This window comes from Phalangium opilio, unplaced genomic scaffold (genome assembly GCF_054372755.1).
Source record: "Phalangium opilio isolate 3A_F unplaced genomic scaffold, DU_Popi_V2 ptg000230l_1, whole genome shotgun sequence".
Taxonomy (NCBI): Eukaryota; Metazoa; Arthropoda; class Arachnida; order Opiliones; family Phalangiidae; genus Phalangium; species Phalangium opilio.
The window spans coordinates 1,230,121-1,248,559 of NW_028324221.1; the positions used below are offsets into that span (position 1 = coordinate 1,230,121).

Consider the following 18,439-nt stretch of genomic DNA (forward strand, 5'->3'; position numbering starts at 1 on the left):
TATAGGGGGGTCATTCACTCAACTTGTCAGTACGCCTGTTAAGTACGGTACAATGAGGCTACTATTACGAACTGAGCCCCTGGGTCGTCTTTTTTTATTCCAGAGGAAAAGGTAGGTTCCAAGGGCGAAAAGGGGAAGGTGTTCAGTAGTTCCAAATTAAGCGACTATTTCTTAGGCTCATAGAAACTTAGACAAATGGTCCACTAAGGAGGATTAGGGCAAGTTAAAATTGCTAACCTACATTTTCTTTGAAATTCTGTGCAATTTCGTTGACACTGCAAAATTCCCAATGAAATTGCACTCGATTTGGCGAGTATTTTCTTAAACTCATAGTACATTGGAAGGCGGAAGTCACTTGATTGAAAACGTCGCCATTTTTCCAATTATTAATCAAAATCTAAAGCATTGGGTCCTAAGATAAGAAAACAGGCTAAAATAGTCCATCCCGCGCGGCCATGACTATATTAGCCTATACAAAATCAAGGCCCGAAAAACAGGCGAAAATAGTCTACAATTATAGGCTGCCTAATTTGGCCTTGAATTTCGTAAGCCTGAAAAACAGGCCAAAATAGTGCGGGCCGCGCGGACAATGCTATTTCAGCCCGAAAATTCCGACGCCTGAAAAACTGGTCAAAATAGCTTGGGAATAAATTGACGTTAATTTCGCCTGAAAAGTCAGAAACCGAAAAACAGGCCAAAATAGCTGGCTCACGATTGGGAACTATTTTGGCCTGTTTTTCGGGCCTAAATAGCAGCGCCTCATCGGGCCAGCTATTTACGCCTGAAAAACAGGCCAAAATAGTGTCAGACTATTTCGGCCCGAAAAACAGGCCAAAATAGCAACGGCCAAAATAATATGCCATTTCCAAAATATTATTGGTTATATTCATTGACTTCCCAAAATAATATGCCGTTTTCAAAATATTGTTGTTTATCTTCATTCACTTTCCAAAATAATATGCTTTTTCCAAAAAATTACCTTTTAAATTTACTTCCCATATAACGATACTCCTTTTTGCAAAATATTTTTCTGTATTTTGTATACTTAATATAATAGAGATTTTCCTCCCTATCAATTGCCGTTTGGGGGGAATTTGACCTGGGGCTGGGGGGATTGAACCCGGGGCCAGGGGGAATTTGTCCTAGACATTCATTCGGGGGAAATTGTCCGGGGGATTTTATCGCATACGTGATTGGATTATGTCCATTTCTTCCCTGATGGGGGATTTTGGCCGGGGGATTATGTCCAGGGGGGATTATGTCCTACATTCAAATTCAACACAGTAGAAAACTTACGCCCCTTAGCGTTAGCAAAACTAATCCTTTAAGGATGCTAACCTTGCTGGGGAAAAATTTTACTACAAAAAGGTACTGGATGCCTTCTTCGCCGATTTAAATTGGAGTCTCGGAGCTTGAGTTTCTACCAAATTGGCTAAATCTCGCGCCTGGTTGTCCCTCTTTGAAGGGGTGAACACCATGCTTCCTTCGTGGTCTAGTTCTTCTTCTTAAGTGTGTGTTCTTTTTCATTTTGGACCATGACCCTTGACTGTCCTTTTCGCAGGACTATTCTCCTAAACCAATAAGGTAGCGGGTCCCTGTCTGATTTTGTATAAGTTCGCCGAACTCAAGTAAGGACGAAGGTCACGCGCGAGAGAGCTATTTCATCGGCTCAAAGGCGACCCGAGAGAGCAATAAGGGTATATTATTCCCGATGCCATTAAGTGGCAATCCTAGGACGCAAATAGCCTGGAACCGTTAAGTGGCGACCTTATGACGCAAATAGTCTGGTACCAATGCCATCAAGTGGCGACCTTAAGTTGCGAACCGTCTGAACACAATAAATGTTTAGAATATAACAAAATATAAAAATCAAAGTTCAAATGGCCTAAGCCGCCTAAATACAAAAATAGTTTCTTAACCCTTATATACCCAAAACCCTTCACTTGGACATTTTTGTAATACAAAGAGATAGGAGGATGATAAATGACTGTCAGATGCGGGGCTTTACAAGTAGCCAAAACCTACAGAACCACCGGTAACCTTTTGGGAATAATTAACCAAAAATCGGAGAATTGATAGAGATAAAGCTTAAAGAAAATTCTTATTCAGAAAAATATTAAGGATCTAACAATCTGCTCCAACAGAAAGGATACTCGTGCGTGATATGTAAGATAATAAAAAAGTGAAACAATAGGGGCTATATTAGCGAGCATGAGATAAAAATTTCTTACCTTGACGCCAAACCTCCAGTAATGAGCGAGACCAAAGAATTTGGAACGTATAAGCCCCCTAGAATTACACAGCCACGCTCGAATTTTTCACTTTCCAAGCCCACTTTTTTTAAACGATGACTTTATCATTCGTTGGTGGCGCCATCTATAATGCTTGAGACCAAATAATTATCAGTCGTCTGCTTTGCTGAAGCTGAATTTGTTTCATTTTCTTATGAATTTAGGCGCATAGAGGCGGTAATGAAAATGTTTTTAAATATCGTGTTTCTACAAATTATTTATTGTGAATAATATTAAGACTCATTCCTATTTATAGTGGGAAATGTTTTAGTAGGATAGAAGTAAAATAGTAGTATTCCCCCTACGTGGAAAGCCAAAACCTATTCTGGAGAAAATAGTATGAATTGCTACATTGTGCCCACTAACCATAAATTACCGCCTTTTCCATAATATTGCTATTTTACTGTCTTTTATCCGTGAAAAGAGGCGCATGCTTAGCCTTTCGTGAATAAACAGGAAAATATAAATGGGATAATATATTGGTCTTTTAACTAGGCGTTTTAAGTGGCCTAATTGCGAGGCCAGTTCAGATATAATAATAATAATCTAAGCTTTGTCTACGAAGGGATTTCCACACTACGCCTGTGGCCTATTTACAGGTGGGTCCCTTTACAATGCATAGAGGGGTGGTGGCTAGCCCCTACACTACAGCTAACCTACAGCGCCCTATACTAACTATTACCGTTAACCTCTGCAAGTTTTGATGGAAAGGAGAAACCGGGTTAGACCGCGGAGGAAAACTCCTTTTAACAAGCGGGGAGAGAACTTGCAAACTCTACGCAGAAGGATTTGTACCGAGATTCTCACCCGGTGCCACAGTCCGGGATCCTCTTGCTGCGAGGCAAAAGCGCTAACCGCTACGTCATCCCAACATGCGACACGAAACCATGGACAATTACACGGGCCTCTTGTGGTGGCCTACTTGAGACTCCAGTAGAGAATACATATGCAAAAATAAACTAGGGATAAATGAAAACAAGAAGTGGAGCTGTGAAAAGAAACTAATTAAAGCAATGTATAAAAGAAGAATTAGTAAAATATATTTACTATAAGAGATATACTGGAAATATTAAAATAGATATTCCAACTGATCACATTTGAATGGTTTTTCCCCAGTGTGAATGCGTTGATTCACTTTTCAAAGTTCAGGAATATGTGATATTGCTATAATGTATTGATAACTGAGAGTCTTATATACTACAACATGACAGTAATGGCGGCAGACGGGGTATGCTCGGATTCAAACCATAATATTAATTAATGCGCGATTCAAATCAGAACGGTATTGGTTTATTACGGTGTAACGTATCTTATTCCATACATTTGTTGAGCAAAATATATAATTTTAATCATATCAATTTAAATATTCAAGAAGAGGTGGTCAAAATAATACCCCAAAATTATTTATTTGCATCCTTAGCCGTACCATAAGAAATTTTTTTACCTCTCCGAGTGACGTATGTCACGGAAAGGTTCTAATTTCGACGTATCTGTTTCAAGTTACAACCCAGGGGACCGCGTTCGCAGTTTGCGTATCGGAGCAAATGTGTTCTCAATTTCCGTACAGCATTTACAGTTCCCGGAAATTTGGAAAATTGTATTCCTTTTACAATGGATATTGGTCCAATGTCTGTCTATCATCACCATCCTCTGGTCTATCCCAAGCGGACACGAGTCAGTATATACTTGCTAATTAATACCACCATCATCATGTTTTTGTCCATCCCACATTGACACCATGCTCGTCAATTGAATGGAGCGCAAAAAAAGAAAAAATATTTTTATTTTTCCGTGTAATTTTACATTCCTCAATTTAACATTTTTGCCCATTTTGTACTTGCACACTTTGAAATTAGCACAAGAAAGTGTTTTTCTCAACAAAAAAATATAGAAAATTCTAGTTATGCGCCACAAACATAGATGGCGCCACCGACGAAAGATAAAGTACACTTGTTGAAAAAACCGGCCGCGCGAAGCGTAGATTTGATGTGTAATTCTAGGGGGCTTATATGTTCCAAGTTTTTTGAGCGAGACTAGTTAATATTAACAGTAGAACTCGCAGCAGACAACTTTCCTTCTAAAGACTTAAGCAGAGTGAGAAATAAGAAAAAAGGCCAAAAATTGCGCTAAGTTTGCTACGTTCGCTACGCTCGTCAATCAAGCCGAGAAAACCAGCTGTACGCACTTCAAAATTTTCCGCGCTCAGCGTACTCGACGAAGCTGGCGAAAGAGAGAGAACGAAGTTGAAAATGTTCAACTTTTTGCGTCGGTCTCGCAAGCGAACGCGACGCACATCCAATCAGCGACCTTATCTTGGTCACGTGACTGATGTCGTAGAAGTCCTTCCTAAAAATGGCGTCTGACATGGAAAAACACCATTTACCACGAGAAATTAACGATCAATTATTAATTAATGAGGTTAGGAAAAGGCCCGAATTGTGGAATATTTCTCTCCAAAGCTACAGGATGACGAAAATGAAAGAAATCTCCTGGATGAAAATAGCCGCAACGATGGGATGCTCCAGTACATTTATACATTTAAGCCTTGGCTTTGTTTACATTATCCATAATCGGAAATTATCCACAGTAGTTTTCATATTATATCCATAATCAGGTAATAAAGCAAAGAATCGTTGGAAATCAATTCGAGATAAGTACACAAGAGAGAAAAGCAGATAAATAAAATTAAAACTAGTGGATCTGGGAGGACGAACAAAAAGGGTTGGGAATTAATGCATTCCCTATCGTTTTTGAGCGACAATGTTCAACTTAGAGCGTAAGAAAAGTTTAATCATGCATCATTGCTACTTAGTTACCATCGTGATTTTTTACATAGTACCACAAGCAGTCTGTCAAGTGAAACGTGCTTAGTTGCTGAACAAGTGACCAACACAACCGAAGACAATTTGACAAATACTAGTGGAGAAAACGTAACAATAACTACGGATGCTCGGGAGTTTATCATTAGCACCGAGGACCTATGTGTTGCATCAACATCTAGTTCTACCAAGACAAACATGCCAGAAAGAGCCTCTGACAAAGATACTGACGCCGACCTCCAACCTAAAGAATAGAGGAAGGTCGTAGAGATACCACTGAAGCTGCGCTTCTTCAGATGATGAAGATCAATAATGAAATAATAGCTAAAATTGAATGTTGTGATACCAAAAAATACTGAAAACTTGGGTCTGTTTCCTCGATGTCCTTATCACTTTGGTCTGTTTTCGAATACTTTCCCATCTATCTGTAATTTAACATTCTTTTGATCCGACCAAGGTTGGGTCAATAAGTTAATGATATTTTTTTTTATCAAAAATAATTCTTTACTTGACGTTGAAGCCACATCGCATAAGGTCTTTACGTAAGGGAAAAGTTCCGAATATCTTTGTTGACATCCACGTGATTTTGGTGCTGTATTTTGCTTGTTCTTTTATAAGAAAACTTGTTAGCTTACTAGAATAGCTCCTTTCGATGCAATTCCCTCTACCCATCTCTTTTTGCAAAGGCGACGAATAACCATTTCTTGACTAAACAGCTCTTTGTTTTGTTGTTTTCTCACGCAAAATATATGAATACATGGTATTTGTAGCATCGTGAAACTTGAACACGAACAAGTATTACCGTCAGAGACAGCATCAGCGTGGCCTTTGCTTTTAACGATGAAGTTTCTACTATTGTCAATTGAGTAGCAATCGGCAATAGTGACGCCTTTTAATAATTTTTTTTGTTCTTCTATCCACCATCTGCGGTACACACAATTCAGCAATTACTTTACTGGCGTGGCGGACGTCTTTGTCGTTCGTGTCTATTTCTTGAAATTTTGTCTTGGTTTTAGCTTCGAATTTTTCGAAATCATGCTGGTTTTCAATAAAATGATACAGGAGTTTCAGATCGCTGTAGAACTCGTCTAGGGGTGCGTTTCTACGGCGTACGCTTTTAATTTTCAGATTAAGCGATTCCCGGCTTTTATTTGTAGTATCTCCGAAATTAAAGTGTTGTCTTCGGTAGAACATCACCCACATTTCCTTTATAGACAACAAGTTGTCCTGAAGATACTTGACGAACGCTGATACAGTTGCAAACCGTTCATCACGGAGCATGCACACAACGTTTTCTCTGTAAATGTTTGCCGTGAATGAATAAGCAATTAACAGATTGTGACGTTTCCCTATCCAGAGCCACAATGTCACTCACTGGATTCCCATCCACAATCACGATTATGTACAACGGCATTTTACAAAGGTTCAGAGAATATGTGGCGTCGCAAAGGAGAAGTTCTGGGTATCTTTCAAAAGTGTCGAGCATTCTTCCGGTTTGCCAATATACAAAGTCAAGTTCGTTTGAGTCGCAATCAACACTAACTCCAACAACCTATAAATATATAATTGATTTGTTACTATCAATTAGCTAGGGATACCAATATGTAACGGTTAAAGAACCAAAATGGAAGTATTGTTACGCGAGCATTGTCAGTTAAAGGTGACTAACTTTGTACCATAATGGGTAAACAAGAAATACCAGTGATATTGTTATCTTAATCGCAGAGTAGAAAGCAAAATATAATGATTTTTTTAAAGATTGCTATAGCAATTATTCTAGAGCGTAAAAAGAATTCACTCTCCATACATAAGCGCAAATCTCGGCGTAGCTCCCGAATTACTTCAAAAACGCATACCGTTTAAAACAAGAGCGACTCGTGACGAAATTTTGCTTTAAAACCGTGACTTACAATAAAACTATGAGTCGCATTCGTTAAATAAACGGAACCGTGGGAAGTGGTGGCTAGATCTTTAATGAAGCTAAACCCAAGCTGCGTGCCGAGGGATAGGACAATAGATATTGATCGGTGAATTCGAGCTACAAGTATTTATATTCCTAATTTTTAGAGTCTAGTCCCACATATACCTTTTATGTCAACCCTTGACTCATGCTGACAAACTAGCGAAAAATTTAATAAGTATCCCTTCCCGCAAATATCTTTTGTAAAGGCCAAATTTTACGATGCTCAAGGTTCAAGTGTGTGTAATAAAACAGTGCTGATTAAATTCTGTTCAACTGATCAAAAGGGCACACTAAGTATAAAACGTTAAGAACAGTGAAATTTTATTTTCATTCTCGCTACAATACACGGTGTTTGAGCGGTTCCGAAATAATTGAATAAAATTAAATATTCATAAAAATTTACAGTAACTGTTATTTAGAGCAAACCCATATTGTACGTACACTAAACAATAAGCTATGAAATATAGCTTTCACGTAATCTTATTTTAATTAAAGAATAGAAACTTCAGTTCCCCTTACAGATTGACCTCGCTTTATTTGTTCGTTTAGTTCCCCTTTCGATTTCAACTTATAAATTGTTTTCAGACTAGGAGGATACATAAAATTTGCACAGAAGGTCATGTGACTTGGTGGAAAAAAGCGCTGCATTGACAACTCTATTGGTCTGTAAACGTGGAACCAATTTTTTTTAAACTCAATGAAACAAAATATTAATCAATCATCTACTGAAAGAGGTATTAACCTATTTTTTTTCAAAAGAAGGTAAATATGGATTAGATGGCTTGCTGCTTCAAACAAGATTTTTAATCATGAGGAGAATATTTTGTTAATTTTAGTCCAATTTAGATAATCGGTAATCGTGTTGATATGAATAAAAGCCTTTTTGCCCATGTCAATTTTAAACTTTGATCACAGGTTTCGCTTACCGTTTCACAAGCATACTAAACACTACTGAAGGACGCAAATCTATCTGTGATCGGTAACGGTGACAATATAGCAATTTTCCCAATTAATCGGTTTCAACTTCATTTGCACATTTCTATTCGTTAATTTGAAATGTTGCGAGAAATTTGAATGGAATATTAGTAGATATCTCTTTTAGTAGATAATTTTTGATGTATGTATCTCAATTAAGCTTTGATATCAACATCGGTTAATTTACGATATGGGCTCATGATGATAGTCTGTTTATAAGATTAAATCGTTACTTCAAGTGTCACTAGACAGTATCTACCTCCAAAAAAGGTAGTAACTTTAAAACAATCTCCTCGTCACAGGATATCCAAGGGTGAATTTATTATATCATTGATATGTGATAATCTGACGAAGGCTCACTATAAATGAGTCGACCAATTCCATTTAAAGCATAGATCATATAGTGTTCACCCTTCATTTTTATTTCGCAAAACACGTTGCATTTGTAGACCTGGACGCGCACCACGAGTAGAAGCATAAAAATGCAAAAACAACACATTGACGACATACATTTTTAGTAAGTAGCATTTCTCACTACAGCTGTTTTCGGGGCTGAAGCGACCTAAAACAAATAGAGGGCGATAAAGAAAAAACCACCGGCCGGTTAAAGGGGGTAGTTTTGAGGGAAGGAAATTCAGATGCAAGGCGCGTCCCTTCAACAAGGAAACAATGAATTCGTATATACGTACGTTTTCCGCAATTGTAATATTAAAATTTTCTACAATTATGTAATATTTGAGACAACAAGGCACTCATTTTAAAGTCTAAATTTTAAAAATACGACGCAACGAGATGGCAAAGTAACGGAGCTTAAAAAGAGGGGAAAAATTATTTTTTAATAAATGCCAAAAATCAACGGTAAGGCTTAGCGTAATTTCACCTTCTTAAAAAAAGTGCCAAGTTTAGAAATAGATTGTGGGACGATGAAAAGGTGGAAAATTATGAAATTAGGCTTGAAACCTACAATTATATTTAAAATCCAGCCATGTGCAATTCCTCAAAAAATATGAAAATTACAACGAAAAAGAACCCACTCTCAAATTTTTTCCCTCAAATAGAAACGGGGTGAAAAAGGCGAAAACTGACGATTTGGCCGGTCATAAAAATATTTGGGAACAGGACAATTTGGTCTCGCCGATTTGGTCGCGGAACTAATTGGTCTCACCGATTTGGTCTCGGGACTATTTGGTATCGTGATTTTTTGGTCTCTAGACTATAAGGTATCGTGATTATTTGGTCTCGGGACTATTTGGAATCGGGACTATTTGGTCTCGGGACTGTTTGGTCTCGGGACTGTTTGGTCTCGGGACTATTTGGTATCGTGAATATTTGGTCTCGGGACTATTTGGTCTCGGGACTATTTGGTCTCGGGACTATTTGGTATCGTGAATATTTGGTATCGGGACTATTTGGTCTCGGGACTGTTTGGTCTCGGGACCATTTGGTCTCGGGACTATTTGGTCTCGGGACTATTTGGTCTCGGGACTATTTGGTATCGTGAATATTTGGTATCGGGACTATTTGGTCTCGGGACTATTTTGGTATCGTGATTATTTGGTCACCTAATTAGTTGCCTCCTTTTCCAAAGCAATGGTCCCAATAATTTGTTGCCACCTTTTCCAAAACAATGGTTCTGATAATTCGTTGCCACTTTTTCTAAACGAGACTCGGTTTGTACAGCGTAGGACTGGCGTTTTCCGGTGTCTTTAGAGATCCAGCGTTCATGCACAGACTAACCATGAAAATTTATTAGGTAATTCTCGCAGAGATGGAAACTAAAAGGAACAAGCTTGTCCAGCAAAACCGTAAAATTTTTGAACACCTAATAAATTTATAGGACATTGGTCCAGTAAGGCAGTGACCCGGCCCTATAGGTGTCTCAAAGTTATCTTATTTCCGTCCTTGCTAAGAAGAAAACCAACATAATAGGCAGGGTTCATACAACATTTGGAAAACAAATTTCCCTGAGATTTCCAGGTTTTTCCCGTATATGGAGTATCCTATGGAGCAAATATTAACGAAGCAGGAGGGGTAAATGGGACAGTTACATAATCAAAGGGCATCCCCGTATCTCTAATATAACCCAAGTTATGAGCCTCCAAAATATAGTGTAATGTTATTTCTACGGAGGGGATGTTTATGAACATTTTGCATAATTACTTGGCACTATTTTTACGCAAACGTCCCTGATTTCCCTGAATTTTACTAAAAATTCTAAATTTCCCTGAGTTTTCCCTGTTTCCAGGTTTGTATGAACCCTGATAACTCTCAGCAAGACAAAGTTGAAAAGGGGCGAAATACTTTCAGCCTCCAGGAAATTCGCGAGAGTGGAAATAAGCAAAACACGTCAAAACTATCCAGGGACACTATTCTCTAAAATTTTAAATGATTAGAAACCCAAATTTATACAATAGGGTTGGGTCCATTTGGAGAGGGTGCTTTTCTAACCCGAATCCAAATCGACATTTTAATCCCCCGCCAAACATTTGTACGTCACTTCCTCTTTCATTGCGTAATTTTATTTCAGCATAGATTACTCTAAGGTAATAAATTAATTATCTACGATAAATTAATTAAAAATAAGAATTTTACTCATTATAAAACTAAGCTTTTCCTAAAGGTTTTGAACCGTTTAATTGAAATTATTTAAACTATTAGTGATGATCAATTGGCCAATATCGTAAAAATTAACCGATGTCAGTAACACTTTGTTTAAAATCAATGAAACTAAAATATCAATAACAAACAATTATCTACTGGGAAACATATCAAGCTATTCTTTAACTTTAATATCTCATGTTAGAATTTAAATAAAGATAAATTTTACTATTTTCTGACACAAAAATTGGCAGCTTCTTTGCTTAATTCCTGAAATTTTTTCAAGTCCAAAATATAAAGTTCAACGTTTTGTGATATTAAAGTAGAAATATATAATTTTCGTTTTATTTGAACTAGTTTCTATAGAGGAACTTAAATCAAATGGCCTTTTGTACGAGTACACTTGCCGACAATTGATTTTACTAATCGAGACAATTACTGCGTCTTTTAATTAATATTTCATAAATACTACCTGAATATTTTTTAAATTAATATTATATTGTTATTCATTCATTGAGTTAAAATTATTGGTTAAGCTTTGATATTGACATCGGTTAATTTACAATATCGGCTAATGATGCTAATCTGTTTATAAAATTATATCGGAACTTCAAGTGTGACAAGACATTAGATAACTTCAAAACAATCTCAACAGAAGATCCGAGTTATCATAACATGTGATAATGTAAGATAATGTGACTAAGCGGCTCAGTGGACGTTGTGCAATGGCCTCATACTATTTGCTTGACCATCGTCAATGGTCAAGCTAAAATTCATCTTAAAGTAGTAAATAAACAACACTTGACGCAATCTTCTAAGGAGCTATTAGTAAAACAATATATTACGAACAAAATGGTCTCACTTATATCACAAAAATTATACTTAGCTTGAAAATTTAATATTTAAATCAAAGTAGAAAATTCAGTTTAGCAAAGGCTTAGAGCATTGCCGTCGTCAGTCGGCAATGAAAATATTAGCTTACCGCGTACATTAATATAAGACTCCCGCCTCCCTGTAAAGGTGAGGCGCCCCCTAATAGCGCGCGGTCTTCTTCAAAGCTGCAATCTCCCCTAAGTTTATTCTCAGTAATCATCTTAAGCTTAAAATACGAGGTTACCTACGTACATAATATCGAATCGCCGTGATCATAGGCGTAGAGTTCTATAGGCCCGTGGGGCCCGAGCCCCCCCAAAACTTTTAGAGGTGGCCACGGGCCCCTCCAAAAATTTGTCATCCATAATACCGAAATCATGAAGATAGAGACCTCATAAAAATAATTTTTGCGTTTAGCTGACTGCAAAAAACCAATAAAACCACTACAGAGCAGTGTTTTCCGAACAGAATAGTTTTATTTTGTTCTATAAAATGTAAACAAGACGACCCAAGGGCTGGGCCATAATAGTAGCCACATCGTTATCTACTTAATTATTCTTACTTCAATAAATTTACTTATGTTATAATTGTAATAGTGCGACATAAACAAGAACTTGAAATTTACTTCTGTTATATTTGTAATAGTGCGACATAAATAGAAAACTTGAACTTTACTTATGTTATAATTGTAAAACCCGGTTCCGAGAAGCTTTTGCTTTTAAAATTCCCCACGATTTCTTTGAATGTTGAAATAGGGGAGTGGGATTGAAAGCGTGAAATACATACCGACGGGTGATAGGAATTTTAAAGGGAGTATTAAACCTTCCATTTTAAGGCTATATCATAATCCTCTCTCTCTCGCTTGAAACATAGAGCAAATGTGATTCTTCCGCTTTAAGAACCGATTTACCAGGTACATAAATTAGGGAACTACTATAAAGACTGAATATTCTTTAGTTAAAACTACACACAATACCAAAGGTTATTTGGGAGTAAGGCATGAAGATCTTATCAATCGCCGGGAGTGTGGCGCACTCCTGTAAGCCAAGCTTCTGGGCGGCAAAGTTTGAGGGAATACGACACATGTCGGCGATCCTACCCTATAGGTGCCGACTGTCCCGTGTCCACCGGAGGTGACTTACCCCAATTCAACCTTCCGTCACCTCCCAAGTAAACCTCATTTCCTTCCCTGCTTATACACATACGACCTAGCGGCCCCCGTCAGTGCTGGGCCGCGTAGGGTCTCCCGCTCAATTCTTCCTGGTGCTCAAGGCCTAACGGCTAAGCACTAGTGTTAGTAGGTGGCAAAAAAAAAAGATCTTATCAATCTGGGTAGCTTTTGCTTAGACTATTTAAGACGCCGTGTATCTGTTTTTTTACGAGGATTTTTTTCTGTTCTCGCGGCTACGTCGAGCCCAGCCGCTGGCGGCTCAGAAATCGGGATACCGCCGAGCCCAGCCGCTGGCGGCTCAGAAATCGGGATACCGCCGATACCTAGCCGAGGCTTAGTTTAGTTTTCGAGTGTACGATTATTCGCAGAGCTATTTTTCTGTTAAAATTAAAGAAATTCTCATAATATTTAGTTGAAGACTTATTAAATGACTCGAAAATTTTCGAAACTTGAGCTTTAAAACGTTTAAAGGGAGACTATCAGCTGAAAATTTTAGTGCCATATTTAATTTTTTCCTGATTCTATTTAATTAAATATGCATTAAAAAATTTTTTTCCGACGTTGCAAATAATTTTTTCAACGATTATTTAATTTTTGAAAAATTGTTAGGCTTAGCAATGGGTATCGATTTTAGCACAGTTACCTACCGGCCAATGAAAGTGTCTTTGGGGACCGAGCCAGATCAGCCAATCCCGTGAGGTTTAGGCGCGAGCCGCGAAAATTTCCGAGAGAAGAGAATATTTGGTAGTCTGCTTTGCTGTCTGAATCAATTTCAAATGCGAAATGAATTTCCCTAATAACATCGTCGAACCGTATCAAAATGAACCTTTGATGATTGATTATGGACATCTTTTAAATAACGATGATGATGATGAAAGTGGAGATGAGGAAATAAACAATGATGTTAATCCCGAAAGAGTGGGAAATAGACTTTGGTTAGTAAATTATTAAATAAAAATTATACAACTATGACAAAGCATAACGCTTCTCTTAGCAACTTGTGCCTATTGCCTAATGCTTTTATGTTAGTTAATTATTTGATCCGGTCATATAATAGGTGTACTTGCAATAATTGTGTGGCTATGCTTACTGGTGTAGAAAGTGTGTGTTGCAAAGAAATTGCAAAGATAGGACAAAAGCATGGACCCTATCAATGTGTGATAACCCTCCCATTTTTTGAGCCAGTCTGCTTAAATTGGCATGTTCTGGACACAGCTGTCCTTCTATACATACGAGAGACAAATGATAGAGGAAATCACGAAGTTCACGAGTAAAGTTTTTCACAAAAGCAACCTCTATTATGAAAACTAATTCAAATGAGATTTTCCCAAATAGGAAATGGAGATATTGCGCTTATAGACAATTTACCATGAATGTATGGGGGAAATTAGGAAGGTTTCGTAGGAGAGTTATTCCAAGTTGCGCTGTTCATAAAATTAGGCAAGCCTTCCCATCTGAAGAATATAGTGGTTTCAAGTACCCCAGATATTAATGTAATAATAAAAAAGATACATCCATTTTGTGACATTTTAATAAAAACAAATATATATATAGTCCAGATAACTAAACACTACTCTTCAATACATTAATCATTTCATGTTTTCGAGAACCGACTCTTGTGCATGGCTATAATTTCTGATTGGTCAATATTTTCTGAATGCTTTTCTGATAGTGTACCAACTTTGCGAACTTCTTCTGTAACTATTGAATCAAGATTTCCTCTAGAAAATTCTGCAACAGCTTCTGCCATAAGTTGAGTTATGTAATCTAAAACGAAATAATTACTGTATAAAACCTGGGTTTACCTGGCACTATGTCCTGAAATTTGCCTTTACTTTTCAAGAAGGTTTTAGCTCAAAAGAATGACTTACTATGAGTGCTTGGAGTCAAAATAGGTTTAGCTACAGGCTTCCCCCCTTTAGCTTTTGGGTAGACTATGTTCCATCTAAGTTCTCCCGCCAAAGTTTTTTCTTGTGATTTCGACCCATTTTCATTATAATGCATAACCGCTAGCAAGTTTCTAAAATGACAATTTAGATATCTGTTTGATATTTATAAAGAAAGAAGTAACTTTTTAAAGAGTTACCTAGCAAGCATGCTTGGATAAAAGAAATGTACTCTTTTTGGGCACTTTGAGAGTAGCACACTGTGATACACCTCTAAGGAATAAGTTTGCCATTTTGGTGAAACTTTCTCGAGAGCTTTTAGTAGCCGAGGTGCGTTTACAATAGATGAAATTTTTTCATGACAATCTGAAGCTTAGAAAACAGACATTCAAAATCATTCAATAACAATCATGTTACCATTTGGAATTGCAAAAAATATTTACTGGGATCAAGCCATAATCTTTCGTGGTGATCTAACAACGGTCCGTGAAGGCACTTCTCGAAAGTACCTCCGTGATTTTCGTGCCTATTAGCAATATGATTTAAAAGGGATTGCCATTTATCCCTTATGCTTCCGGGTATATTATGTGACTGGGCGCACCAATAAACGTGGTTTGAAATTCCCTGCACCCAGGGACCAATGGGCTCCAGGCCAGTGGTCTTTGCTGCCGCCTTTAGCTTTTTTGCCACACCTGCAATTCAAACAAACATCAATTATTTTAATCTTGCTGCTAAAATATTTATTTTTGTTTTAAATAAATTATACCTTTTGAAATATGCCACGTGTCATAGTAATGATCAATTTTTTTAGAATGAGTTTCACGCATGTACTTCTGAATAGATGGATGTTGATCCGTTACAACAGATTTAACGGAAATTCCACTTTCAATTAAAAAATTTAGCCCTCTTTTAAATCCTTCTAGCTCCATTCCATAGGAGCTATTAACTTCTGTAGACTGATTGAAAATAAGAAACGAACCAAAAATTAATAAATTAATCAGATCGAATTATTGCACAGTTGTCACCTGCACGAGTTCCAAATGCAAAATCTTTTTCGTGTCACCATCCATAAAAGTGTATGATCCATATTTGGCTGAATAGCCCGGAGAATCTGCACGACCATCACCACATAAAGCAACGTCCTTGTTTTTATGTTCTTCTAATAAACTTTCTTGTTGAACTTTCCAAACCTGGGGAAGATGGTTTTTCGTTGAAAATATTACAAACAATAATTTTTCTTCATTTAGTGTTTACTTTTTGTGTGATCGATATGAGAACTTTCTGGTATCGATAGTATGTTGCTTCAGTAAACACCAAAATGTTTGCGAGTCTCAACGTTGTAAGAAATTTTGTGGGCAAATTTCCCATGAAATAAAGGATGGAAGCAAGGATAATATTTCCCCAAAACGTTTTACCCCTGGATGGCTGGCTAGACCAACTGCAAACGTGACCTTCTACACAAGATGTTTTGATAATAATTGCAGAACCACAGGTGGTTTTATCAATACTGGTCACAGCTCGTCGGCAAGTTATGCAATATTTAAAAAGCATTAGCAAACAGCTCTCAAAAACAATAAATTTGTTTTCTAATTCCGGGCTTTTTTCTTCAAAAGACCTAATTGGCGAAATATATCAGTTTAAATCTTAAAAATTAATTTTATAATTACTTTTCAAAATCATCATTAACTCCAAACGAAGAATGAAACGTTTCTTCTGCATCAAATGTAGGATCATTTTGAAAACAACGTTCTTCAATTATTTCATCATCTTCGTGTGAGATTTCAAATTCAAAAGCTTCAGTATTTTCTTCCTCATCCATATTATGGACAGGACTTTGAACGGGGGTAGATGTAATTGGACCTACATCCATAGTTACAACTTCTTCAAGTTGGTACTCAGTAAGATCGTCAACACACATGGGATTAATGTTCAGACTAGAAGAGGGTCTCGAGTCAAGACAAGAAGATGATGGTCTGCTGTAGCAATGATCTGACAACGATGAAGAAGGCCTTGAACTAGATTCACTAGCTTCGCCAACATTTCTCACTTTCCAGTTTCTAACAAAAATCTCGTCAAGTTTGGGTAATGCAGTACGTTTTAACTTCGGTTTTTTCAAAGATAATGGGTCAGAGTCGTTGTAAAGATCAGGTAAAACTTCATACTGATCATCACTGAAATGTTCCGAGCATATCCCATCGTTTTTAGTAACTACTAGATTGGTATCTTTCCCAATACACTTCAACCATTCTTTTCTTATTGAATCATTGGATGGAAAACAATGAAATGCTACACCAGTAATGGCATAGGGTCCACCAGACAGCCTTCGAGTTCCTCCACAGACTAGGCACTTCATGTTATTATATTTTTCTGATCAAGGTAAACAGACAGTAAGCCTTAGCTAAGCTAACAATTTTGACAATCGTTCAACATGCAAAATTTTAATAAACGAGAGTAACTTGAGTCTAAGTAAATCGTAAAAGCACAAACCTGCTAATTGTTGAACAACATAACCCGCTAATTGTTAAAGGATGTAACACAGTTCTAGGTCTAGGATATTATTTACGAATAAGAATCCAAGCGTACAGCAGACGACGTAAATGAGACTCGCGTGAGGCTGTGGGCTATGATCGCGTGAGAAAAGATTCGCGACTGCCTCTTGTATACCGCGGGATCTGATTGGCCGGTAGGTCGCTTTACAAAAATTCAAATGCATGTTTAGGATAAAAAACTTCAATTATTGTTTTATACTATAATTAGCGTTTTAAAAAATCGGAAAAAATTCAAGAAGGCATATTTTAACATAAGGAAATAGAAAAAAATACTTAATTTCTGCTAATAATATCCCTTTAATATAATATAACGACTAACGAACGATACCACAAATTTGCCTTTCGAGCTTTCCGGTTATGTTGCCGGCGAGGTTGAGTCGAGGTCCCATGCAAGAAAATAGTAATAGCCGTCGCTGATTGGTCTGGCATTAAAGAGGCTATCTACGGTTAGGGGATTTACGATTGGTTAAAAACTTTTTTGTTCGTCTGTTTGGTTTTAACTTCGGGAATGTCATGAAATCTATGGCCTAAGCTATGGAAAAGTGGGACTTATGTACTTTATGTGTGAAGCATAATCCGCTTTTTGAATAGTGCGACAAATGTAAGGCCAGGGATACTAGATGCTCGAAGAGGGATTCGAAGGGAGACGGAAATTGCGACAGAGTTATTGGCGTGTCATGCGCAGTACAGTCTACCGGATGCAATTCAAAGCCAAATCAAGGATGATGGCTGGAGGATGCGAAATCTGAGAGAAATAGGCGCGTTGTGGAACGGCTTAGGTCCGGTGGAACGCAAAAAATGGGGGAATACTCGGAATAGGAATTCAATTTGTCCTTGATAGGGATAAACAAGACGGCGCGCGTTATAGATCCCCGTTAAAAAAACCCTCTGCCGCAGTTTCGTCTGAACGTACGTGAAAAGGCTCGAGCTGGTCATCCCTATTTAAACATCTAGTATCTCTGGTAAGGCGCGGTGCTGGCCAAATCCATAGAGTAGATAAACAATTTTCAAAATGTTTTTCGAGGCACAAGTATAAATTAGTCTTATGGGTTAAGTCGCTCTCATGGTTTCCAAAGTGGTGATTTTCCCGAGTTTTGATAGTAGTCTCGAAATTTTTGTAAAGATTTTTACATACGCATTGTAATGCCATAAGGAGATTATCTCTCTCTAAGGGCCCAAGCGCATCTATTAGCAAAAACATCTAGTTCTGCCAGATGTGACGTAGATTTTGTAAAGGGGCTCCTTCCGAATTTTTCGTCAAATTCGCGGGAGAGAAAAATGATTTTCAAAATCAGCCAAGACCGATATCCTAAG

The 18,439-nt window shown here is 37.5% G+C and overlaps 2 protein-coding genes across 2 annotated transcripts; both read right to left on the bottom strand.

The window, feature by feature from the left end:
- Positions 1-14,205: 14,205 nt before the first annotated feature.
- Positions 14,206-16,127, bottom strand: LOC149613537 (uncharacterized). Its single transcript, XM_089858043.1, has 7 exons — positions 15,992-16,127; positions 15,602-15,813; positions 15,343-15,532; positions 15,020-15,268; positions 14,777-14,948; positions 14,562-14,710; positions 14,206-14,457 (listed from the first exon to the last, which is right to left on the bottom strand). Exons 1-7 carry the CDS (start codon positions 16,125-16,127, stop codon positions 14,285-14,287), a joined length of 1,281 nt encoding a protein of 426 aa, XP_089714169.1. The 3' UTR covers positions 14,206-14,284.
- Positions 15,773-17,111, bottom strand: LOC149613538 (uncharacterized). The gene is made up of 2 exons (XM_089858040.1): positions 17,064-17,111; positions 15,773-16,943 (listed from the first exon to the last, which is right to left on the bottom strand). Exon 2 carries the CDS (start codon positions 16,927-16,929, stop codon positions 16,240-16,242), a length of 690 nt encoding a protein of 229 aa, XP_089714166.1. The 5' UTR covers positions 16,930-16,943; positions 17,064-17,111; the 3' UTR covers positions 15,773-16,239.
- Between the last annotated feature and the right edge of the window lie 1,328 nt (positions 17,112-18,439).

Bases quoted from the DNA above. Each gene is read 5' to 3' on its own strand.
- LOC149613538 (XM_089858040.1), bottom strand. From the start codon at position 16,929: ATGAAGTGCCTAGTCTGTGGAGGAACTCGAAGGCTGTCTGGTGGACCC.
- LOC149613537 (XM_089858043.1), bottom strand. From the start codon at position 16,127: ATGCTTTTTAAATATTGCATAACTTGCCGACGAGCTGTGACCAGTATT. The intron at 15,814-15,991 runs GTAAAACGTTTT...CACTAAATGAAG, and splicing joins GTCTAGCCAGCCATCCAGGG to AAAAATTATTGTTTGTAATA. The intron at 15,269-15,342 runs GTATAATTTATT...TTTGAATTGCAG, and splicing joins CACGTGGCATATTTCAAAAG to GTGTGGCAAAAAAGCTAAAG.